We start from the raw sequence: 26,470 nt of genomic DNA, 5'->3' as shown, positions 1-26,470 counted from the left end.
TACCTGTCCAGGTGTGCTCTTACCTCTCCTCCCAGCGATGGCGGATGCACTCCCCTATGATCTCCTTAATCTCGGGTACTGTCACCTTATTGTAACTGGCTGGCTTCACACCCTGAACAAGAAGAAAACAGTCTTACAAACGTAAATACAGTTTCATAACAACAACTGTGAAACTGAGATATTACATCATAATATTCTCATAGATTAAATACAACTCACAGAATGAATTACATCATTAAGATTTTGCATATAATATTTTTATTATTAACTTATCAACCCAGTGGCATACAATCCTAATAAAATGTACAAAACGTAAAGCTAAGGGAAAAAACACCCTCAAGTCAGCGCCAAAGCCGGTTTAACCCTGTACCATGGTTATTCTCCAAACAGTTACATGAATGAGAGATTATGCTTTCTGTGTTTTATAGCAGTTATTCCCAATCCTGGTCCATGACATCTGGTGTTTTCCATGCTTTAACTCACCCACACCAACTCAGGAGGGGTTTGCCAATGAGCTGATTAGTTGGATCAGCTGTGTTACAGCAGCAAAAACTCCAAAATACCAAAACGTACTCTAAGACCTGGTTTGGGAACCACAGCAGCCATCGGTGTTGATTCTATCTGTTGATCTTCATTGTAGCCACTGCGGCAGGTACTCACGCTGGTGACTTTGCGGTAGATCTGAGCAGCGTTCTGGCACTCTGAGTACGGGTACTCAGACGTGGCCATCTCCAGCATGCACATGCCGAAGGCGTAGACGTCCACTGCCTCGTCGTAGTGTTCTTCATACATCTCCGGGGCCATGAACTCAGGAGTGCCTGTCAGACAGCAGAGAAAAGCACAGGCAGAACTTACAATACAACACAAACAAACTATGGAATATGATAAACAGTGAAGACCTGTGACGGCCGGTGCCCTGAGAACATCATTATCCCAGAGAAGTCACAGTTATCACAGATAATAATGTTAAGTATTCCACAGTCATAGCCAAATGACACGAGCGGAAAATTCTGTTGAAAGTGTAGATTCTACATTTTCTGTTTGGCCTGTTTTTGTCATTTTTTTTGACACAAATGGAAAACAAATGGAAAAAGGCAGAAGTGCAGATTCAAAACTGGCAATAATGAGTGTAAACTGAATGTAAATGCCATTCATTCGTTACACCACGGATCTGGCAGTGTGATTGGCTGACAAGCATTCTATAAGCCTGATAAATGGACTCCAAATGAATCTCTTGAAATATCACTCTGCCTTCTTCACCTGCGATGTAGCAACAACAACCAGCCATTAAAAAAGTAATAGCCACAACTTCTTGGCGAGTAACAGCCCTGCCGAAAAGAACTATGATGACAGCGGGCGACATAAGATGGCAACAACATGACAACAAGTCGCATTGCGATGATGTTCCACCCTAAGGCTGGAAACGTTCTCAACACAATGTACACGCAGGTGACAACACACCTCAAACGCACAATCCTACTGCACAAACAGTGTAACTCTTCTTAATGGAAATGGGGTAAAATCACAGCTATACCGTGAGACACTGGCACCATGTGCTGATCTGTGCTCTGTGAGTGCCAGTGTCTCACAGCACAGCATTATCGTGAAACTATGTAATTCATTATGTAATCATATTTATATTATGCAGCAAAAACAACAATAACTTGAGCCTTTCTTGAGCTACATGTAAAAAGATGTGTATGTACTAAGGTGAACCAGGTGTGACTGAGCACAGAGCCTGTGCTGTGCTGAGACCCTCCAGACCCAGATTTCGTCACCCCTGACTCAGTGTGCTTCAGCAGAGCATGAAATTGGTCTTTATCAGAAAAATCCCCAGAGAATGACTCCCCAGCATTACCAATGACGCTCTTAGCGAAGGAGGCCCTCTTCAGCGTGGCCAGGCCGAGGTCCCCGATCTTAACGGAGCCTGTGGGGCCTGTGATGAAGATGTTGTCGCACTTTAAGTCCCGGTGGATGATGGGAGGGGTACGCGTATGCAGGAAGTGAAGACCCTTGAGGATCTGCCTGCACCAGCTACGTAGAACCTTCGTCTTCATCACCTTGAAGCGCTTCAAGTACCTGCAGAAAGAGCACGCATTGAGATCACTGTACAGACATGCTAGTTAAAGTGTGGTGGATCTCAATACTCTATATAGTGCAGACTGTGGGGTTTCCTCCCTCTCCAATGCACTTCAGTCCTCAAACATCCTGGGAATTGCTTACTAGAAATGGGCAGTATGGGCAAAAATTTATATCACAGTATAATACGGATCACTGGTGGTTTCGGTACATCACAGTATATTGTATTTATGTACATTATTTTTCATATAAAACCATTTTGGATGTTTAAGTAAACCTTTTTAACACCTGAAGTAAATCGAAAATATTTTTATTGGGCAAAATATTAAAACAGAACTGAACAATATATCTTTTCAATAGTCAATATTGCTTTCTAACCCTAATGAGATAAAGGCATGTGCATATTAAGTCCACAGAGGCTACTCTGAGCACCTTAAAAACAGTGCTGAATGTTCTTTTACGTTTAAAAGTCATTTGTCTCAGATGTGTCTCTCACACTTGAGCTTTACTCTATGAGCGCCAGACACTGCTGGAATTTAGTAAATATTACAGCCGTTCACACTTTCAGTTTTAGCTGAAAAGCTTTGGAGCTTCGTGGTTTGTAGGCCGAGGCCGCAGTGTCGCCTAAAGCAGCTGGCTGAGCGAGGAGCGCTGCACACGGAAAGCTAGCTAGTCTCCATGCCAGGCTAATGGCTAACAGCTAACCCCAAGAGACTGGCTTTTCCTCCCACTCTCTTTTCCTCGTTAACTCATTACAATCTGACACTAAACTGGACTAACTGACCTCAGGCTGCAGCTGACTACACAAGAGGTGAGGGAATCAGTGTGTTTTGCACTGTTTGTACATCACATTATTTGCATTTACTTGCATAACACGATACTTTAAAAAGAATTACACCAGATGAACTGGTGTATCGCCCATTACTATAACTTACTGAGTTAAATTACACACTTCTATAACCTAAGAATAGCTCTGCCAGTTTGCACTGAAGTTCTCTGTAGTTACTGAATAATAAGCCTTAGTATGTAATAAGTCAGGGATTCTAAGGGCTTAAAATATATACAGGTTCCCCTAGATTGGGATTGGGAACCAATACATTAGAGACTGGTTCTTTGAGAATAGGCTTAAAGTACAGTACTGTACACAAGTCTAAGCACTTTATTTAAAACCATTTATCTTGCCAATAAGTGTGTTCTTGCTTGAAAAATTAGTATACATTATTAGAATAAATCGCTGTTGTCGAAAAAAAACTCCAAAAAATCTCCAAAATGGTAACTTTACAGGAGAAGGAAAAAACATACTATACTTTTAATGTAAGTCAATGGAACCAGACATTTTTCTAATTCATTTTGGGTCGTTTCTTTTAGTCAATTCATCATGAAATTTTCATACATTGTAAAGAGCAACATGTATTTTCAAATCATGTCAAAAACCGAAAAATGTAAAAAATGGAGATACGAGGTTTTTTCCGACAACAGTGAAATGCAAACAGACATAAATAAGAAGTAACAAGAATTTCCTGTTTAAAAGGTGTTGGTATCTTATGAGCTAGTCTGAAGAAGAAAGTTTGGCTCCAGATTTCTCCTCGATTTTTCCTCGATGCCTCCAGTCACGCATTGATTCCATCACCAGCACACTTGATTTAACATAATGAAGCACTGATTAGCCAAACCAGGCAGTGGATGCTGGGCTTCCTCGAGGAGAGGTTTAGAAATATTTATACGAACATAGTGACCTACATAAAACTACTACTGACCGTATTACAGTGACATTATTTGTGTTTATTACAATATGAGTCATTTTCTGAGTAAGTGAATGTTTACTGCTCAGATAAATAAGAGCTTTTTAAAATGTAAATTTCTTATATGCTGCTTTTGTACAGTACGGTGAGTCTTCTCATGGTCATATTCATCCATCTTTGTACCCATAATGCTGCAGCAGTGTCAGACACATAGGACAATTAAGAGAATGTTCTCCTACAGACCAACCCTGCTGGGTACCCCTGCACCAGACCACCAATTACACTTAAATTATCAGTACCAATGCTCCCACATCACCTAAGTACCCTCATAGCATTTGGTACAGTTCTCCTTCCAAAACTGTACGCCTCCTTACAGTCCTGCACTTCCAGCATGGTGGGAGAAAAACCAAGCATAGAAAATGATTCAAGCATGAAATGACATCACTGCCAAAAGCAAACAGTTTCAGAGCAGGAAAGCCTGGAGAACATGAATATGAATGATCTTTAACATTAAAAATGTGGTCTGTACACTGTTAGAAATAAAGGTTCTGTTCAGGTACGTTTTTCGTTCATCAAGGTACAAACAATGTAAATGTTCCCTCAAAGGTACAACAGTGGTTTAAGGTCTGATTGTGAACCTTAAATAAGCTTTTCCAGGTGAAAAGTTTGTATTTGTACCTTTTCATAACCGAATGTTTTAAAACAGAACAGTAGAATAAAAGCCTGGAGACGAGACGGGGTGTGTGGAGTCAGTACAGCTTAGAACATATCATTTCAGTGGATTATGGTTCAGTTATGTTCCCTGACTAAAGGTACTGAGATTCCCTTGAGGGAACCACCCCAGTGACAAGAGGGGAACTGCTCCAGAGACAGAGTGCAGCTTGTGTAGGGCTGGGCAATATGACAGAATACGCTTCATTATTATGATAATTTGTGCCACAATACAATATGCTTTTCTGAACATATCGTCCATCTTGTCAGTACTTTTACTCTCTTAGCAAAAAGGGTTCCATATAGTACCAAAAAAGCTTCTTTGACTTGTAACAATAGTGGAACCCTTTTTGGTGCTATTTAGAACCCTTTTCAAAAAGGTTCTGTATAGAACCATCTACAGCACATTCTCCATCATTCTGAAGAACGCTTTCACGACACGAAGAACCCCTTAATCATAGAGATGGTTCCTTGAGTGTTGGTTCTATAATGGAAATCATTTTTAGGAGTGTATTGTTAGAAGAGCCCTTTTTGGTGCTATATAGAACCACATACACCACATTCTCCATCAATCTGAAGAACAATTTCACCATGCAAAGAACCCTTAAGTCATGCAAAAGGGTTCTCTGAGTGTTCATGGTTTGGTACAGAACCATTTCTGCACTAAAGAAACCTTGAAGAACCATCTTTTTTAAGAGTGTAGAACACCGACCAACTGCATGTTTCATTATAAAGAGAGGAAAATTAAAATTAGTCCCGTTTAACTGGATTTAGTGCAACACATTGTACCTAATATTGAATGTTAATCCTTGTATTCACAGTTTTTGATGCTATTTTTTTTAAATCTAGCACTACTGGTTCTTTTTCTCTGTTCCAATTGATCAGACGTCTGAAAAAGTAAATATTGTTGCATGCTGTGTATCGTGAAAATTGCTTGAAGTATCACAATATTACATTTCTGCCGTATCGCCCAGCTCTAATCTTACACTGCTCTCTGTATCAATATCACATATTTTTCTCATGTTTACTGTATCTGTGACTCACGTTTTCAACGTGCCTGACGTCATGAGCTCGGTCACTAAGACGATGCACTTCTTTCCTTTGACAGCCGACTCCCAGAAGTCGTAGAACCGGACAATGTTTGGATGCTGGAGGCCCTTCAGCATCTCCGCCTCCTCTTTAAATCTCTGACGCTCTGCTTTAGACAGCTTGCGATCCTGAGAGAGAGAGAGAGAGAGAGAGAGAGAGAGAGAGAGAGAAAGGAAGGCAGAGAAATGAATGCCTACTGCAGTAGACAAGCTGTTCTGCTATAAAGCCATGTGTCACTGTGTTTAGACAGACGAATTCATTCACTAAATAGTACTTCCGTGTGGGCAAAACCACAGCATTACAGGGAAGATGTAAGAAAAGATGGATAATTACAGTGTTTTTACAGCCACACACAGTAAAACTCACTGTAATCACACTGGACAGCAAACGTAGGGGAGGCCTAGTGGGTCAGACTCTTTTCATACAGGGACAAAAGTGGGAGGTGTCACTCGCACAAATATATATTGAACGTAAATATAATCAATTATGTTCTTGTGTTGTAAAGCTGGCTGTGAAAGTGAAACTATCATGCAACTTTAGATGCTTGAAACTTACATTAAACTGAGTTTTACATGAGTTGCCAGTTACACCAGATCAACGGACAAGATAAACATGGTTTATTGCAGGGGTCGGCAACACGTGGCTCTGGAGCTGCATGCAGCTCTTTTACTGTCCTGTTGTGGCTCCACAGCAGAATCAGATCTGTAGGTAATAATAAAATAATCCTCCTTTACAGTAAAATAAAGCTCTGCTGATCGTTCAACACAGTTTAACAATAAATGGTCACCATAGCAACGCAGACAACAGTCTCGTCTAGCTAGTAGCTAACAAAAAGGCAAAGAGAGAGATTTAAGACAAACATCTATAATTTGGATACGAATGGACTTATCTGTGTTTATAATCACTCCAGCTGGTTTCCTGATACGTTTAATCTCAACGAGAAACTGAAACACTAAAAAGTCGCAAAGCTGAAGTCAGTTTCTCGTTCGCCAGTTTCTTGGAGCAGCGGCTGCATTCTGGCACTTCAGGCGTCAGAACTGCCAGACTATTTAAGGGGGAACAGGAAATTTATCTAGCTAGCTATCAAGACATCAGCTACTACTAGTGATATTTTATGTTTGTTATGAAGAAAAGGACCAAAATACACTGAAACGACATTAAACTAAGAAAATACAGTGGTTGTTGTAATTTTTATGGAGGAAATTCTCACATTTGTGGGTTTATTTGGTCTCTTGCTCAGCCATCTTGCCGGTTTTTCTTTTTTTCCTCATAATACTGTTTATAGTGAGTCTCTGAAAAACCAAAGCCATGTAGCCCCAACACTTCACCCTATCCCTCTATCTCAACAAGAATCAGGACACCCTACCCGATTTTCCAAGTCATTTTGGGCCGTTTCTTTTGGTCCATTCATCATGAAATTTACAAACAATGTAAAGGCCAACAGGCATTTTCAAATTATGTCAAAAACTGAAAAATGAGCAGCGATATGCTTCACAGAATACTGGGAACTTTTTTTGAATTTACTATATATAGATATTTGGGGGCGTTTCTTTATGTAAATGAGCCGGCTGTGAACTAACACAGCAGTGTAGGATTGATCACCGAGTACAGCTGTGCGTACGCACGTCTGATAAATGCCAGCTCGGCCGGTTCTTCCACACAGAGAGAGAACAAGTACTAGTCACCCTTTGATAGATGAGAGCCCAGCTCTTCCCCAGGAGTCTCATTTTTAAAGGTCTAGTTCTGCATTAAGTGCTATGAATGTAGTGAAAGGATTGCAGGCAAAGCGTCTGTGATTCTCTGAGGGATACAAGTCTCAACACCTCAGCCAACGAGTGACCTGTGGTCAGCTCCTTCTTGTCCTTGTCGACCTATTCTTTAAGATATAGTGAGTAAAAACGGACCCTGGACCTGCGGTGGTTTGGACGTCTGATAGTTCTGAGAGGCCGAGCGTTCTGGCAGGATGAAGGAGTGAAGGATGTTCTCCACGGGTCGATATTCCGCCACCTGTTAGCCACTGCAGGAGGAGCTGACACAGTGTTAAACATCTCTGTTTCTGTACACCTCTGAGCCAATATTAGTCTTAGAAATCGCCTGGGTCTCTCTCTCTCTCTCTCTCTCTCTCTCTCTCTCTCTCTTTCTCTCTCACACACACACACCTCAGACAAAATGATTCCTCATAGACAATCAGACTCTATACACACATCTCTCCTCTACACTGTACATAGCAGCCCACACTAGCGCTTTAACTTGTATCATAACTTTCACCACTATCAGATATATATTGCATCACATGAGCTACACTCTCAGAAGAAAAGGTGCTAAACTGTCTCTGGGGCAGTGCCCCTCCTGTCACTGGGGTGGGACCCTCAAGGGTCCATCTCAGTACCTTTAGTCAGGGAACATAACTGAACCATAATCCACTGAAATGATATGTTCTAAGCTGTACTGACTCCACACACCCCGTCTCGTCTCCAGGCTTTTATTTTACTGTTCTGTTTTAAAACATTCGGTTATGAAAAGGTACAAATACGAACTTTTCACCTGGAGAAACTTATTTAAGGTTCACAATCAGACCCTAAAACCACTGTTGTACCTTTGAGGGAACATTTACACTGTTTGTACCTTGATGAATAAAAAACGTACCTGAAAGAAAAGTATTACCTTACTTAAAAGTACAACCTTAAAGCCAACCTGACAATCTTTTTTTTTAACCTTGTTTATGATGTTTCTGGTCACATTACGCATGACTGACCACACTATACCATTTAAAAGACTGAACTATAATGACCTTTGTCACTGAGCACCAGCAGCACAATAATAATCAATAATATTATGTTTCATGAACTCCCAGCTATTACTGAGAGAAAGTGCTCAGTACCTCAGAGACTCTTCCTGATACCCAGTGACGAACCATGACTATTAGAACGGGGCCCTCAGTTCAGGCCCCAAATGTCAAAACTAGGTAAAAAAAAATTAAAACATGAGAAAAAAATGCTAATTTCTGCTGATAGCCATGTGGAATAATAGTGTAATAGTGCTGGGCCTTCAGTTTGGGCCATAAACGTCAAAACTTGGCCAAAATATAAGAAAAGAAAACACTTATAGCTCTGTTCAGATGGGGTTGGTTGTCCATGGGGAGGTGAGTAATGCCAGTTCACCTCAGGACGTCTGTAACGTTTATGAGTGATTCAAATGGGATAAGAAATCTCAGTCTAAATGACAGAGATGGAAGCCGCTACCGCCGCCCCACCGTCTCTCGGTTCAGCGAGGGTCTCGGCGCTCCGAGACCTGGACTGAGGACGGGGCCTACGGCAAAGACTCTTTAGTATCTACTGAATTGTTGTCTTTCAGCTTGTAAAATTCCATCGAGGATGTAAAAATGTCCTCCTTCACTCTCGCCTCCTGGGTCTTTCTGGCAGGACTGTGAAGATTATATTTAATATAAATGAACTAAAAAACACAGATGTGTATTGTGTTCGCAGAAATCATGAGCTTTTCTCTGATTGGGGCTGTGAGTGTAAGACGGGGCGGCGGCTTTTTATGAGGTGAAGTGTTTCCTCTGGTCATCTGGGACAGTAAACTGAGACGTTTAGAGGACGCGGGGCACTGCGGCCCACTGACTGATGCAATCATGTGGCGTCTGCAGAAACGAGTGGAGAGCACAGTGGGAGGGGAGTGAATGAAGGTGACTGTAGATCCCAAAGCTGGGACGGGATTAAGGTGTGTACTGATATTGTACACACACACACACACACACACACACACACACACTTCTATCCTCAACTGACCTGCATGACACACACACACACACTTCTATCCTCAACTGACCTGCATGACACACACACACCTCTCTTCTCTTTCTCTCTTTTGGATCTCTCTCACCCTCTCTTTCTCTCTCTCTCCTTCTCTCTGTCTTTCATTCCCCCTCTCCATCTCTTTCTCTCATACATTTACCCCCCACTCTCTCTCTCTCTCCCTCCCTCTCTTTCACTCTCCATCTCTCGCTCTTCCCCCACTTTCTCTCTCTTCCCACCAATCAATTTCTCTCTCTCTACCTCCTTCCCTCTCTTACATTCTGTTTCTCTTGCTCTCTTCCTCTCCTTTCTCTCTTTTTCATTCTCCCTCTTCCCCCTTATCTCTTTTCTCCCTCACTCTCTCTCTCCTTCCAGCTGTCACTCTCTCTCTTGCCCTTCTCCCACTTTCTCTGTCTTCCCTCCAATCTATTTCTCTCTCTACCTCCTTCCCTCTCTTTCTCTTTCTTTTTCTTTCTTTCTCTCTCTCTCTCTCCCTCTGTTTCTTTCTCTCTTCTCTGTTCTTTCTCTGCTCTCTCTCAGCTGTCTCTCTTTCCCCCCATCTGTCTCCTCTCTCTCTGCTCTCTCTCCTCCTCCTTCTCTCTCTCTTTCTCACTCTCCCTCTTTCCCCTTCTCTTTTCTCCACCACTCTCTCTCCCTATTTCTCTCCTTCTACATCTTTCATTTCTCTCTCTCAGTTATCTCTCTTTCCCTCTCTCTCTCTCCTCTCATTTCTGTTCTCTCTCTCTCTCTCTCTCTCTCTCTCCAGACGGTGGTGGTATCTGTGCATCAGTGGTTTTTTTGCTGTCTCAGTCTGAGAGCCGCCTCTCTCTCTCTCTCTCTCTCTCTCTCTCTCTCTCTCTCTCTGTCTCTCTCTCTCTCTCTCTCTCTCTCTGTGGATGGGTTTTATTCAGAATGCAGCACTGAGGCACTTCCAGCTCATCCGCATCACATCCAGATCATCCGAACTGACACTAAATCAAAACAGACACGTCCACACAGGAGCCATCTTTACAAATCCACTGACCTTATGAAACCCAGTAGCCAGGACACACACGCAGCGTCCGGCGGGGCCGAACGGAGGGACAGAACGGAGCGGTGCAGCAGTGATTAATGTGCCTCTGACACAGAGCTGCTCAAACACGTTAAAAACTCAAACCACACCCAGCGTTTCTATTCATTTCATCCAGCCCACTCACACAAAACCACTGACTGAGCAGCAGAGCGACGCATGAATAAGACGCTACTATACAAACGCACACGGCTGCGTATCAGTGTCAGAAATCAACTGTTTTACAGGGGGTAAGATCTGTTCCCCTGGATTTGATTCTGAGGGGCAATTAGACTTTTATGAGGGGAACTTTCCTAATCTTAAACATTATTATTCAGCCATCGCAAACACTTTAAAGTAGGAACCTCACTGGTTCTTCAAAAGATTCTGCATAATTAAGTACTTGAGATGTAAACAGAGCAATTCAGAGTGGTTTGGTGTGAAATAGTTCAGATGTCTTTACAGTGGTGGTGATAGGAACCAGGGGTTGCCATGACTACAACACAGATATAGATAGTCATTTTATTTACTATCCAAAACCACCAGTGAACCTACACGAGTCTTCTGAGTTTTAAATCGAATGTTGATGATGGTGAAATCTAGAAAATCTGAAAAAAAAAATTCTTTGGGGAATATTTTGCCTCACAACACCCTCCATATATCCCTTGTGGCTCCACAGCAGAATTAGATTTGTAGGTAAAAATAAAATAATCCTCCTTTGCAGTAAAATAAAGCTCTGCTGATCGTTCAACACAGTTTTAATACTAAATGGTCTCAAACGCTGGAGTTAAAGTAGCCTATAACTGCCAATTTACCAACTTTTAACCCTGAAATGCAGAAAACAGTCTCGCCTAGATAGCGGCTAAAGAAAAGACAAAGAGAGAGATTTAAGACGGACATCAATAATTTGGAGATGAATGGACTTATTTGCATTTATAATCACTCCAGTTGGTTTCCTGATACGTTTAATCTGCTACGAAAAACTGACAAACACTAAAAAGTCGTGAAGCTGAAGTCAGTTTCTCATTCGCCAGCTTCTCGTTTGAATTTTCTCGTTCCACCTTAAATGATGCAGCAGTTACATTCTGGCGCCTCAGGCACCATTTAAGGTGGAATGGGAAAATCTGAACAAGAAGCTGGAGAATGGGAAGCGACTTCTGCCTCGTGAAAAATCAAACGTTGAGAGACATTTTACAAGAAACTGTTCTACTTTTGAGGAAAAGTTTCCTGCTGGAGATGCGAGAAAAGCAGCTACAGCTGAGCTAAAGCTTAAAGCAGAGCAAGTAAGTCTGTGTTTTTGTTTATATTATATTCTTAGCCTGTACTAGTACATTAAGACATACTGAGACATATTTACAGCCAAGATGGTGAAATTGACCTAAAATGTGACTCCAAGGTGGTTTGATTTTTGTTGAAAGGACAAAACGGCTCTTCTTAACAGGTGGACTGCCGACTCCCACCCTAAAATCTCATTAATTTGTGATGCTGGTGCACAACCATATACAACCACATCCACAACAGCCTCGACCAGTGAGGACTGTCCCTTCACATTATGCACCTGAAAGCAGAGCCGACAAAAAGCAGCCGTTTGCCGACAGCTCTCTCAGTTCAGCTGACTCGCTCTCAGCTCCCAGGTGCTGCAGTCTCTGGGGGACGCTCTGAGTCTCTGAGTCCTCTGCTTTTCACTGCACAGGTGTGTCTGATGTGTCGGCCAACTCTGAGCGAACAAGACAATCACCAGCATCAAACAACCTCCACCAGCAGAGCAGTCTCATCTGAACCCTACTGGAGATAAAGGAATAGTTTTGGGGAAAATCAAATGTACATACTTTTCCTTTTTGCTTATGTTGTTCCTGACACTGTATGACATCCTGTCATCTAGAGGTGGACAAAATCACAATATTTTATCATACTGTGATCAATTATGGCCCAATCCCATTTCAGCCCTCGCCCCTACCACTCAGCCCTCATCCCTCCGTTTTGCATGTTCACGTCTAGGGGTAGGGTGTCCCGATTCTTGTTGAGATAGAGGGGGAGGGTGAAGCGTTGGGGCTACATGACCCTCCAAACGGAGGTTTTTCAGAGACTCCAAACAGAGAGTTATGAGAAAAAAAGGAAAACCGGCAAGATGGAGAACAAGAGACCAAAGAAACGCACAAATGTGAGAATTTTCTCTGTTAAAAAATTTCAATAACCACTGTATTATATTAGTTTAATGTTGTTTCAATGTATTATGGTCTGTTTCTTCATAACAAGCACAAAAATCACTAGTAGTTTGCTAATAGCTAGATAAATTTCCCGTTCCACCTTAAATAGTCCAGCAGTTCTGATTCCTGAGCCAGAATGTAACAGCTGCTGCATTTAAGGTGGAACGGGAAAATTCAAACAAGAATCTGGTGAATATCTGACTTCAACTTCATATCACTGAAGAATTACTGGTGGGCGGTAATAAATAATTGCCCCCCTCTTTGAAGGCATATGATTCCCTAAATGTAACTAAAGCCCAGCAGTGAGGAGCTGAACTTTACCCTCCTCTGCTGTCACTGCAGACTGGCAGGGTCGCCTACAGAGCAGCGCTGGTAGCTGTTAATGAAGTGATGCTCTTCTTTATTTGAGGGTCCCATTTCAGAGGGAAGATTTCAACCACTACCCTGTAACTCATTTTAACACCAGGAAGTTGCTACCTTCCTTTTGCAAACCCTTTTATACATAAAATTGCGAATTTCCTGGCAATATCCCACTTTAACGTTGTAATTCTAAGACTTTATTCTGGAAATATTACGATTTTATTCTAGAAAATACCAAGTCTATTCATATTCCGTTATTCTCAAAGTCTATTATTTTTATTGCTGTTGTAGGTTTCTGACACGGTAAGAGACACTGTTTATGTACATGGAGGAAAGTACGTTAGCATAGCTATAAAGCAACAGCTTTATAGTGATCTTGAAGCCAATTTTGCTCATTGCTCGTACATTTATCGATTTATCTAATGAGTACAGATGAAATTTTGGCCTCAGGACATCTGCAGCTACTGTTTTAGCTAATGCTAACATACTTTCTTCCTCACTTTACACAACATTACGCAATACAGTCTCAGAAACCGCTGGCTCATGACCAGCTCTTGTTTATTTCTAAGCGCTACTTCGTCAACACACAGCACAACTTCGATAAAGGTTATCTGCCGTAGCACTTCACCACACACAACACACGTGTGCCACACGCAGGAAGTGCATATCAGTGATAAAGCAGCAGAGAGTTATCTGTTATCAACAGCTGCCGACTGTTCTACTGCACTGAATACAGCTGACGCGCTCTGGACAGGCAACTAATGCACAATGGCAGTTAATCCCTGAGTAATTTATTTCTCTCGTGGAACTGCAGCCCTGCGCCGCATAGAAGATTAGAGTGGAGTGTTGCATAATGTCTGCCAGCATTACGCATGAAAGCATTACTTACTAACACAGGGAATGTATATATATATATATATATATATATATATATATATATATATATATATAATATATATATATATATATAATAAAACACACACACATACCCTCAGACGTGCATATACATGCACATAAACACACAAATACACACATATACATGCACTCGCACATGTGTACACATGCACATATATGTAAATAAATGCATATAAGTAAAATATAATAGACTATATTGTTATAAATAGTGTTTAAATCATTTTATATTTTAAACTAAATATAAAAAATGCAGATAAGTGCATAAAATGATTCTATTAAGATGCCACTACACTACTACTCAAGTTATTCACTTTTCAGCATCAGGAAAAAAGTCTGAAAAAACATTTAACAGAAAGTTACACAGAAGCCTCAACAACCTAACATAATACCAAAATTATATACATTTAATTTATATGGAATATATAAATCACACATTTATGTATGTTGTGGTTGGTGTAGTATAGTGGGTAACACCTCTGCCTTCTATGCTGTAGAAATGGGGTTTAATGCCCCACCTGGGTAACCACTCTACACTATACCAATAAGAGGCCTTGGGCACGACTCCTAACATGGCCTTCAACTACCTGTGTAAAATGACCACATTGTAAGTCGCTCTGGATAGGAGTACCTGCCAAATGCCGTAAATGTAAATATACTACTTGCCCATATATAGTCTGTGTATTGTCTGTAAATGATTTGTTTATTGTTTGTATATTGCATTTATTACTAGAGAGACACCAACGGCTGGAACCAAATTCCTTGTGTGTGTCAACATACTTGGCCAATAAATCTGATTTTTATTCTGACTGTGATATTTAATATGATTAATTCCAGCTTCCATTCTTTTCAGGAGCCTCACTTTCAGTACCTCAAAGAATCTGCAGACACACCTCCAAAGTTCAGTCTCAGAAGCTGGTTGATCATTTTCTGAAGTAATCAAACACATTCAGTGGTGTTGAGGTCTGGACTCTGGGGTGGTCAGTCCATCGTTCAGCTTCTTTGTTTGATGTGTCCGTCTCCTTTTCTCAGTGAGGTTCTTCTTGATCAGCTACACATCCTTTCAGACCCACAGAGTCGTCTTCTCACAGTGGAAGGATGGACAGAAACACCTGTGGATGTTTTCAGATCTGAAGCAGCTTGATTTTCTCCTCTCTCTCAGAGATGAAAGCTTTAAGTGCTGTTTATCTGATGGGGGCAGTTTTGGGGTCGACCAGGTCTTCCAGGTGGTTGTTAGGAGCCACATTTTCTGTGTAGCTTTTATCATTTTCTGAACTCCTATTTTCTTTTGACTTCAAATGGACCATCTTACACCTAATCTCCTCTGAAATATCTCCTGAGAAATGAATTACTCCTACTTACTGCCTGTTTTGTTTGGAACTTAAATAAACAAAGGGTGGTCTCTGACTTTTACACAGTACTGTATATGCATGTATATGCACATATACTGTATACACTGAATACACTCACCCTCACTCTGCATTGGGCATAACGCTATCTCCTCTGAGGCAGGTCTGGGCCTCTTCTCTGGAGACACTAACTTGCCAAGTCATTCTGCTTTTACTGCAGATTTCACTGCAATGAAAGCTTCACTTCCAGCCCGTCAGCTCCAGACAAAAGACACCCCCGAAATGTCAACACAACATTACCAAGATTCACTCACGCTCAGGAACAGAACAATCTGGTGGAGGTGGGCAATATGGTGAAAGACATATCACAGTACCTAAAGACATTTTCACAATACGCAATAAATAATGCAGTATTTTATTCTTCTGAGGTCTGATAAGTGGAAACAGACTCCAGCGCCAGCATTAGAGCCACATTTGAAAATTCTATTAAAACCTTACCCGCTGCACAGCACAGTGCGCACATTAAGCGGTTGAGGTGATTTCTGTTCCTGTATTAATCTCCCTTTATGGCTCTGGAAACAACATTAACTCAATTTAACATCCTTTAACTCACTGACTGGAATCTAATATTATTAGCATGTGGCTGCTAGTCCGCTCCGAGCTGCCTGAAAATCCATCTGTGGAAGTCGACTTCAGCATCTTCAGCTTCCCAAAGGAACAATATTAATACTTTGTATGTGTAGCTAGCTAGCTAACGTTAACTTAAAAGCCCTTCCAAAATGTGCTAAAACAGGTAAAGCACTGTGAAAAAAACTGAAGTTCCACCTCTTTCATGATTCTATTACATGACGACTCTTTTGGCTGATGTTAGCCAGCAAGCCTGCTGGTAGGCCAGGGGTCGCAACCCAAATGATAAGAAGAGCCACAACACTTTATATCCATTTTACCATCTTGGCTGTAAATATGTCTCAGTATGTGCTGATGTTCTAGTATAGAATAAAAATAGAATATAAACGAAAACACAGACTTACTTTGCTCTGCTTTAAGCTTTAGCTCAGCTATAGCCGCTTTTCTCACATCTCCGGCAGGAAACTTTTCCTCAAAAGTAGAACAGTTTCTTGTAAAATGTCTCTCAACGTTCAACTTTTTACGAGGCTGAAGCTGCTTCTCATTCGCCAGCTTCTTGTTCGAAATTTCCCGTTCCACCTTAAATGGTGCCGCAAGCTCCAGGTGAAATGGGAAAATTTAAATGTTAAGTGAGTTCAGCTTCACAACTTTTTAGTGTTTGTCAGTTTCTCGCTGCAGATTAAACGTATCAGGAAACCAGCTGGAGTGATTGTAAACACAAATAAGTCCATTCGTCTCCAAATTATTGATGTTCGTCTTAAATCTCTCTCTTTGCCTTTTTTCCGTTAGATACTAGCTGGGCGAGATTGTTATCTGCGTTGCTATGGTGACCAGCAGTCTGCGCTGATCTTCAGGGTTAAAGGGTGAATCAGCAGTTCTACATTAACTCCAGAGTTTAAGACCATTTATTGTTAAACTGTGTTGAACGATCAGCAGAGCTTTATTTTACTGTAAAGGAGGATTATTTTATTTTTACATACAAATCTAATTCTGCTGTGGAGCCACAACAGGGCAGTAAAAGAGCCGCATGTTGCCGACCCCTGTAGTAGGCTAATGAGTTAGCTCGCTAATAGGTTAGCAATAGCATCGTTATTCCAGGGTCATCCTGAGTAGTCCCTCAGTGAGTGCTCTGCACATTCTGACCCAGAACTAGGGCTGAGTGCTTTCAGCAAAATATCTTATTGCGATTTTTCTGATCAATATTTCACTAATGATGTAAATTGTAATTGTTTATAACATATAATTGTTTATAAGATATAAATTGAGGTGTGGTCTTTTGTTTGGCTAAGAGAACCACTGTATATTTTTTCTGGCTTGAGACTTGAACTGCTAACACACTGCGCCAGCCTGCCAGTTATTTGTGGTTGTGATGTCACAGCAGTTCACAAGCTCCATGTTACTAAGTAAAATTTCCCTTTTTAAAACTTGCATTGTATCAACGCTGTTCATAATAGACTGTAAGACTATAATAAAAACTGCAGCTCTTGCGATTTGAAAATTACACTCTTAAATCTACTCACTTAAAATTGTGATTTTGGTATAAAATCAATTAACATTCCTACCCAGAACTATCATCCCCATGGATGGATCCACTGATGTTGATTCAGGACCACTGTCTTCATTTCGATCCTTGAACCATTTGCTGTAATGATGATCCTGGATATGGTAATGATCCAGAATCAATATTAGTAAATCTATCCAGGATCAACATGCTGATGATGTCCCTGAATAAACATTAGCAAATCTACCTTCTTCAAGGCGTGACTGGGCAACAACTGTATACAAAGGTTAAGAGCAGCACTTGATTAGCCTTAATGCAGGACATATCCTGCAAAAAAATGGTATCTTGTCAAGTGGAATGACCTTTAGTCTAGTCAATATACCTAATATTTCCCATTCTGAGATGGTTGTGCACTGATTACAAGATCATTTATCTTATTTCCAGAAATGTTTTACTTGTTTTAGGTCATTTTATTAAGTAAAATTATCTCACTATACTGGCAGATAATTTTGCTGGTTTGCTGGTTTCTTACAACAAGCAAAATTATCCGCCAATATATTGAGATTTGTAAAAATGTAAAAATGTCTAGAAATAAGTTCAATAATCTTAAATTAAGCTTACGACAATCTCAAAATGAGAAATATTAGATTTCTTGACCATATTTAAGATAATTTTACTTGACAAGTTACCATTTTTTGCAGTGTATGTGTCAATCAGTTGGGCTTGTGGCTAGGCATCATGGGAACTGTAGTCCTTGATTTGATGAACTTAAAGACAGTGTCCAAGAGACATTTGAGCACCTCCAATATCCTAAAATCAGAGATTGCACAACAATAGTGATAAATGTTACATGGATGTGAAACGAAACACTATAATCAATGACAGCATTTTGGAGAGAACGTTTTAAACGCTTCAGGGAGGAGAAGACGACACAAACTGATGACACCAGATGGCAGTGATTGATTAAAAGTACTGTTGTTTCAGGAACAGCAAAGCGATAATGATCCAGGAACATGTCGTACCTGTAGATAAATAATCCCCAAATAAGCAGCGCCAGTTACTCTCTGTTTGGACTGCTGGCATTGTTGGGGTTCAAACTCCCTACAGTAGAGCAAACTTTTACAGCTATTTCACTGGGTAACTTCAGAATCTCTTTTGTAATGAAACACGCAGCTGGTCAGTGTTCTGGAAGAACCCATAATATAAAATAATATAAACACTAAAGCTTTTCAATATGAACCATGTATTGCCACATACTGTAATCTGCGTTGCAATATATTAACATATAATTAAACTCTTAGGTCTGGTTAAGAGGGAAGTTCCACCATTTTTTTATAAAATATCTGCTTATTTAGATGATTAAGATGTAAACAGAGTCGTTCTGAGTGGTTGAGAAACTTACCGACTCAGAATTGTTCACAGTGGTGGTGATAGGAACCAGACGTCCACCTCTAAAAGCTCCCTCACAGAAAGTTACTACATGAAATGGTTGTGAATTCACTGCCTGATGGCTGATACATTGTTTTTTGATAGTTTTGAGAAGACTTTGGCCTTAAAATCTATTCATGGTGGAGGGATAAATGATATGCAGGGTGTTGTGAGGCAAAACAGTCCCCAAAGAAAACTTATTATTTCACTATTTTCCATCAGCAACATTCAATATAAACTCAGAAGACTCTTCTAGGTTCACTGGTGGTTCTGGATAGTAAATAAAATGTCTATATTTGTGTTGTAGTCATGGCGACCCCTGGTTCCTATCACCACCACTGTAAAGACATCTGAGCCAGTAAGTTTCTCTACAACTAATAATTTCGGTAACACTTTATTTAGATAGTCCACTTTAAATGCTTTGTAGATACTTCTTTAAAGTGACATTTAACTAAATATCTACTAAACTGACCATAATGTTCTTTAACTCTAAACCTGCTCTAATCCTAACCCTAACCTTAACCTCCACCCAAAACCTAAACCCAACCCTCACCCTGGCCCAAATCCTAACCCTAACCCCACCACTGTTTGCTAACAATTTAAACATCTGTAGATAATCTATAGTGGACTAAAGTGGACGATCCAAATAACGTGAGGCCATAATTTCATATCAAACCACTCTGAATGACGTTCAGATTACAATATGTTGAGATATGTCAGAAAACGTGAATAAACCACACAGTAAAACAAACGCTGTGATTGGTTAGAGAGCTTATTTACATACTAAAGGCCAACGCCCCAGTAATGATTAACAGACAGTATGTTGTGCAGCCCTGATAGTGAGAGGTGTGAATTATAGAGGGGAGTGAAGTTGTAATACAGGGTAGAGCTGAGCAGTGAGCGCCGCGGCGGTCCTGTCCTTTTGAAGCTCAGCGCTAAGAAGCAGTGTTATGGATTATTGGCAGCATGTGAGAGGGGCTTAGAGTCTGCTCAGAGACACACACACAGACGGCCCTGCCCTCTCTCACTGCGCAGTCTTTCACCAGCTCATCCCTCCATACCTCCCCCACTTCTCCCTCTCCCTCTGTACCTCCCTGTTCACTCTCTCTATCTCTGTCCCACCTCACTCTCTCTCTACATCGCCCTGCTCACTCTATCTCTGTATTTCTCTTTTTCTCCATGTATCTGTATCTCTCTTTCTCTCTTCTCTCTCTCTCTGTATCTCTCTCCCTCTCTCTTTCCCCACTATCTCTCTCCACGTATCTATGTGTCTCTTTTTCCCTCCTCTCTCCATGTATCTGTATCTCTCTCTGTCCATGTATCTCTCTCTCTCTCTCTCTCTCTCTCTCTCTCCATGTATCTGTATCTCTCACTTTCTCTCTCTCTCTCCATGTATCTGTATCTCTCTATTTCTCCCTCCCTCTCTTTCCCCCTCACCCTCTCTCTCTATTTCTCTCTCTGTATCTGTAGAGACTCAGTGTTCTTCCTCAGGAGGCTAATACGCAGATCCACACCCTTACACCCACAGCGCCTCACACACACACACACACACCCACAGCGCCTCACACACACACACACACACACACACACACACACACACACCCACAGCGCCTCACACAAACCCACAGCGCCTCACACACACACACACACACACAGCGCCTCACACACACACACACCGACACAGCGCCTCACACACACCCACAGCACCTCACACACACACACACACACACACACAGCACCTCACACACACACAGCACCTCACACACACTGTCACACACACACACACACAGTGCCTCACACACAAACGCACTCACACACACCCACAGCGCCTCATACACACACACAGTGCCTCATACACACCCACACACACACACACACACACACACAGCGCCTCACACACACACACATACAAAACGTATGAAGACGTTTCAAGGCGAACCCTCCATGTGGGACCTGCAAACAAGGGTTAAAGGAAAACTTCCTCAAAGCGCTAACATTCCTAATAATGAATGACCGCCAGCAGAGGCTCGTTAGCATTGTGGAAATGAATTAATTGGACTCCATTAGCCTTCATTAACTGTAAGTCATATTAACTCTGTTCTTTCAGCCACAACAAACCTTAATCATCCCCAGAGAGTCGGACACTCCAAACAGACCAACAGTGTAAATATTCACTATTCATCAAAAAGAGCAGAGTTTAGAGATTTGGACAAATTACAAAGAGCCTGTAAACAACAATAACCAGTGTACAGTAACTGTACGGTGATTAGTAGTCGATTGGACGGCGGCTCATTATGACATTTTCACCTTCATCTCACTCTAATAATGCAAATTATCCTGTGACGAAGGCTCGTTCTGCCAGTTAGTTAGCTTGTCCTTCACTCATTTGAATCACATACCTACACGGGTGTGAAACGAGTTATGATGAGAAGAACAGCCCAGCAGTTCTGGAGTCGTGGCACCACCCCTGTATTGTAATACTGTGTATTATACCACTCAGCAGCCCTGCTAATCACTTTATTAAGCCCACAGAAAGAACTACACAGCTAACAACATCACCTCACGCAGTGTGAGTGAGGATAGATTTGACAGGATTGAATCACATTGATTCTTTTATTAACCTACATATCCATCCAGCATTTTCTGCTGTAATCAGTCCTGTGCTGATAACTAGAGTGGGATGGGTAACGGGGGCCGTATTACAGAACGTTCCCACTCTGAAATCTTATCTGTTCAGTCACCATGATGACTTCAGTACAGACTTATCATCAACTCCAGATAAGAAAACAGTATTACACGAACACCCTAACTAGACTAAGGCTACGTTTACACAGCACATCCTTTTCTCCGTATGTGACACAGGTGTGTGTCTGTGTGAACAGATAAACACACTGAATCTGACATTTTCAATTCCGATTTGAGACGCTTTCATACGCGGTATTGAAATCCAGTCTGTATCCGATCTGCGGCACTGCGACTCAGTCTGAACAGCCAGATAAGAATTCATGCAACTTTTACCTCAATCCAACTTGACAATCGTCATAATTTCGCGCTGCTGAGACTCATAAACATTCAGGCTGATGTTTCTGTACCAAAACATTAGAAGAGGCTTATAGCAACCACTTAGTGTTCGAAGTGAAAACCGGAGGAGACCGAGGCTGCAGCGTCAAAAAAGTTGCCATGGTCGAATAACGCGCCCTTTTTACAGCAAACTCAAACACACTGTGGGTGATGAGTCCAGCTGTCAACCATTAGAACTCCATAATCGCTCCTGTGATGCTGGAGAAGACGAAACTGAAGCTCCGGGAGCGACAGGCGCTCACTGGCCGTCATGATCGTTTACCTCTGGATGACGCGCCATGTGAAGCACTGTTCTTCTGCACATGCGGGTCGGTTTAGGAGCTGATCTGTTCAGACTGATGTTGCGTACAGATCAATTTTAAAAGAATATGTGAACAGCCAAACAAAAAAATCGGATTTGGTGAGAAAATCAGATTCGGGCCACGTTTACCTGCTGTGTGAACGCAGACTAAATCTCCTAAATACTGTCCTAACTTTAGGATAAACCCCAACAGTGTCCTAACTTCTGTTTAAGTGTCTGGTTCTATGGTTTTAGGCAGCTGATGAAGGCAGCATAGTTCACTACCAGCATAATGACGCTACAGTTATCTACAGTGAAAATGGTGTTTTGACTTTTTTTCTAACTGCATTTTAAAAATCTCAGACACTGCAGACTCGATCTCCACCATCCCTCTTATCACTTATTATTGGTGATGAAATATTACAGTGATGGTGGTGAATAATGAGGAGACGGAGCAGAACGTGAGTCTGTTTATTAGGAGGAATAATGTTAAAGCGTTTGGGAAATGGAGACTGAAACTGTGGAGCAGTGACGCTCCGATAAACAGCAGGGGGCGCTCTCTCAATATTCTTAACTTCAAGTTTATCGTGCTCTGGTCTTGTTTGACGTTTGTAGATCAGTAACAGTAGCAAATGTTAGCTGTCTGGCTAAATAATCTGATTATTTTGATGACGTGTTTACATCTCAGCTGTGCCTGTATGGTCAGTTGCTAGGAAACAGGCATGACAGTTAATTGTCAACTTCGATCGGGTAATTTAAGACGTCCTAACTTGAGATAAGAAGCTGTAAGATAAGATTCCTAAATTACGATCAGATTTGCTTCTACAGGAGTGGTTTGATTTGTCCATGTGGTCAGAGATTAATTCTCTAGAGACAGCACTAACAAACTCAATCCCTCCTCCTCCTTTTACACACCGACAGCTGATGAGGGTGTTATGGGAAATGATGTGAACTGTGGGTGCACAGCCTGATGGGAAGTGTAGTCTTGCAGGGTTCAGTAAGGTGATACGCACACTTATTCATGCTCAGCATCCTCAGGTTAAAAATAGCCAGCAGCGTCTGCCTGATAATAAGTGCTTTCCCCTGGATGAACTCCACTCTGATCGGGTGTGAACTTCCATCAGGACAGAGAACTCTGAACCCTATTGGTCAGTGCATGTCCTGAGCTACGGCCATTTCATCAGACTTCCAGTACCTACAGTGCTGCCTAGGCACGAAAGGTTTGTTGCTTTTCAAGCAATTATCTGACCATATACATTTAAGTCAGTCCAGACCTCGTTTATTTTATTTCCAGTAAGAAACGGCTATTCAGTACAATTTTCATAACCATTCTGTACATTTATTACAGATTTTCATCTTTTTTCTAGAGACTCGCTTTCAGTTTCAGGCATTTATAAATTGTGTCAAAAACTGAAAAACGACAAAAATGGACATATGAGGTTTTCGGTAACACTTTCTATGAATGACACATTTGTAAGCATCTATAAACACAGTGATAACATGTTATAATGCATTCATAAGGCATCATAAACATAGCTATAAATATTTATAAAAATGCATTACATGTTATAGCCATGCTTATTATGCATTATGAATTGTTAACATAATGCATTATAAGTACTGATCATAACAAATGATAAGAGCTCATAAGTGGTATTAGTCCGCTCTAAGTAAAGTGAGGCGTACTGTACTAAAGCCTCCTCCAGTGTTCAGAGTGAGGCTTCAAGTTGAAGTATTTACTGAAGGATTTACTGAAACACTAAAACATTCACAGTAAAGCACATTACAGGCTTCAAACGTCAGAGTTTAAACTAGAGCTGCCATCAGTGTTTTACCCAATGTGGGAAAGGTAATGTACACCACCGTTAGCTTAGCGCTAACTTAACACTGCATATCCAATAGTGCTAGCAGCAATTAGCAGTACTGTACTGTAGGGATGTTACAGAGTGAAGGGTTCTAGCGCTTGACGTTAGAACCAGTGAGGGAACAAATTACAATGACAGAACTCTAATATCTCGCCTCTCCCTCTCCAGTCCTTCACTCCACAGTGACTTCACGCTCAGTGTGATGTCAGAGGGGGTTCAGGGGAGGGAACTGATGGGTACTTGGTTTGCTGTGATGTAATGTAGTGTTTAAAGTGAGACGCTGGTTAAGAAAAGCTCACTGTAGCAGTGATTCAGTTTGGAGCATCTGAATATTCAGGACTGAACCCCCGAAGATGCAGCTCTAACAGCCCCAGCACTGAGAAATAAAATACTGTAAATCCCAGGATGTAAATAAACTTGGTATTTGTCTTTACTTTACGCTCTCCAAGCTGGGACTGACTTTTTTGGCACTGACAGGATAACATGTTATTAACACTATATTAACAATTTATAATGTATAATAAACGTGGCTATAAAGTGTAATTCAGGGTAAATCATTTTTATAAATATTTATAACCATGTTTATAATGCCTTATGAATGCATTGTAACATGTTATAAATGTGTTTATACATAGCTTACAGATGTGACATATATAGAAAGTGTTACCAGGTTTTCTTCTGACAGTAGTGATACACAGTATAAAAATATATACAGATTTCTTAAGTGAGAATAAGTCAGCACATCCTCCGCAGAGAACACACTTATTTTCTGAACATATCGGGGAAACAATAAAGCTGAAAATGTGGTTTGTGCAGATTTTATATTTGTGCTTTATTGTTTTTCCAATATGTTAAACTCGGCAAATAAATAAAAATTGTGCACTAAAATGTGCAGAATAATTCCATATATTTAAATCTGTTATATTCTATATGTTCTTTCAGCAAAGCTTCTTTTAGATGTCATGAGAAGAGTAAGAAAACACTTTTTTATTATATTATCAATGAGTGTGATTTCACTGCAAATAATTCTAAAATAGAAAGGAATTGGAATATCACAACATATTAATTCATGTTAATTACCGCCAATTACTATGAATGTGAGGACGGCAGCCGCATCCTTCAACCACATCCGTCAGCTTTATGTCAAAACAAGCAGGAGGCTCACACTCTCGCTCTGAAATTACAGACATCTTTCACATTCGGATGAGTAGGACCATGTGGGGTGGGTGGGGGTGGGAGTGGGGTAGGAGAGATGAGCCAGAGTCTGATCCCAGAGTCCACATTCAAACAACACAAAGAGAATCGGACACCATTACGAGTTGAGAGCCCAGATCCGCTTACACCAGAGTCCGGCTCGCAGCATCAATACTGCACATTAAAAACAACAATAAAAAACAGTGTTAACGGTTTTCCACAGGAACTACTTCCCAAAAGGGGAAAACTCAGAGTGTCACTAAAAGTCGATCAATCAGGCTTTAAAAACTGAACAGGCGCATCAATAATAAATGACAAAGAACTGAGACGACCTCGGATGGAGACACGCTGACCAACTGAGGTTTTTACTCTCAGCCGATAAACAGCATAAAAACATCCCTGTAGGTTTGAACTCAAAGACAGGCCTGTAGTTTTGACAGGGAGGTGTTCATAAGGCTACATGACACCTACATAAGTCCTGTTAAGACAGCAAAACCCCACATAAAACAGCATTTTTATGATGCACAGTGATCCTGGATGATATAATTACTTAAAAAATGTATCGGTTTACATTTGAGTATATCAAACTGATATTTGATGATGTATATTTGTGCTCCGGACTAAAATGTCTGCATTTTATTCATTTTACTACAAAGTCCTACTGGTGAGATAATTAAGTCATGACCATAACTTAGTAAGGCGTGGGGACGAGATCCTAACACATGGCCATGACTTAGTAAGGTGTGGGAAAGAGATAATTAAGTCATGACCATAACTTAGTAAGGTGTGGGGACGAGACCCTAACACATGGCCATGACTTAGTAAGGTGTGGGAAAGAGATAATTAAGTCATGACCATAACTTAGTAAGGTGTGGGGACGAGATCCTAACACATGGCCATGACTTAGTAAGGTGTGGGAAAGAGATAATTAAGTCATGACCATAACTTAGTAAGGTGTGGGGACGAGACCCTAACACATGGCCATGACTTAGTAAGGTGTGGGAACAAGATAATTAAGTCATGACCATAACTTAGTAAGGTGTGGGGATGAGACCCTAACACATGGCCATGACTTAGTAAGGTGTGGGAAAGAGATAATTAAGTCATGACCATAACTTAGTAAGGTGTGGGGACAAAACCCTAATGTGTGGCCACGACTTAGTAAGGTGAGGGAACGAGATAATTAAGTCATGACCATAA

At 41.0% G+C, this 26,470-nt stretch overlaps 1 protein-coding gene across 1 annotated transcript in view; it reads right to left on the bottom strand.

The window, feature by feature from the left end:
- wnk2 (WNK lysine deficient protein kinase 2) overlaps positions 1-26,470 on the bottom strand; it is an 83,947-nt gene that overhangs the window by 48,152 nt on the left and 9,325 nt on the right. The window contains exons 2-5 of the mRNA XM_036559261.1: positions 5,577-5,749; positions 1,859-2,079; positions 661-818; positions 24-112 (exon numbers count right to left, since the gene is read on the bottom strand). Coding sequence (XP_036415154.1) covers positions 24-112; positions 661-818; positions 1,859-2,079; positions 5,577-5,749 — 641 coding nt within the window. The remainder of the gene's footprint in view (positions 1-23; positions 113-660; positions 819-1,858; positions 2,080-5,576; positions 5,750-26,470) is intronic.

This window comes from Colossoma macropomum, unplaced genomic scaffold (genome assembly GCF_904425465.1).
Source record: "Colossoma macropomum unplaced genomic scaffold, Colossoma_macropomum, whole genome shotgun sequence".
Lineage (NCBI taxonomy): Eukaryota > Metazoa > Chordata > Actinopteri > Characiformes > Serrasalmidae > Colossoma > Colossoma macropomum.
Note: the sequence above shows the minus strand (reverse complement) of the source record. Positions and strands in the feature narration are given on the sequence as shown.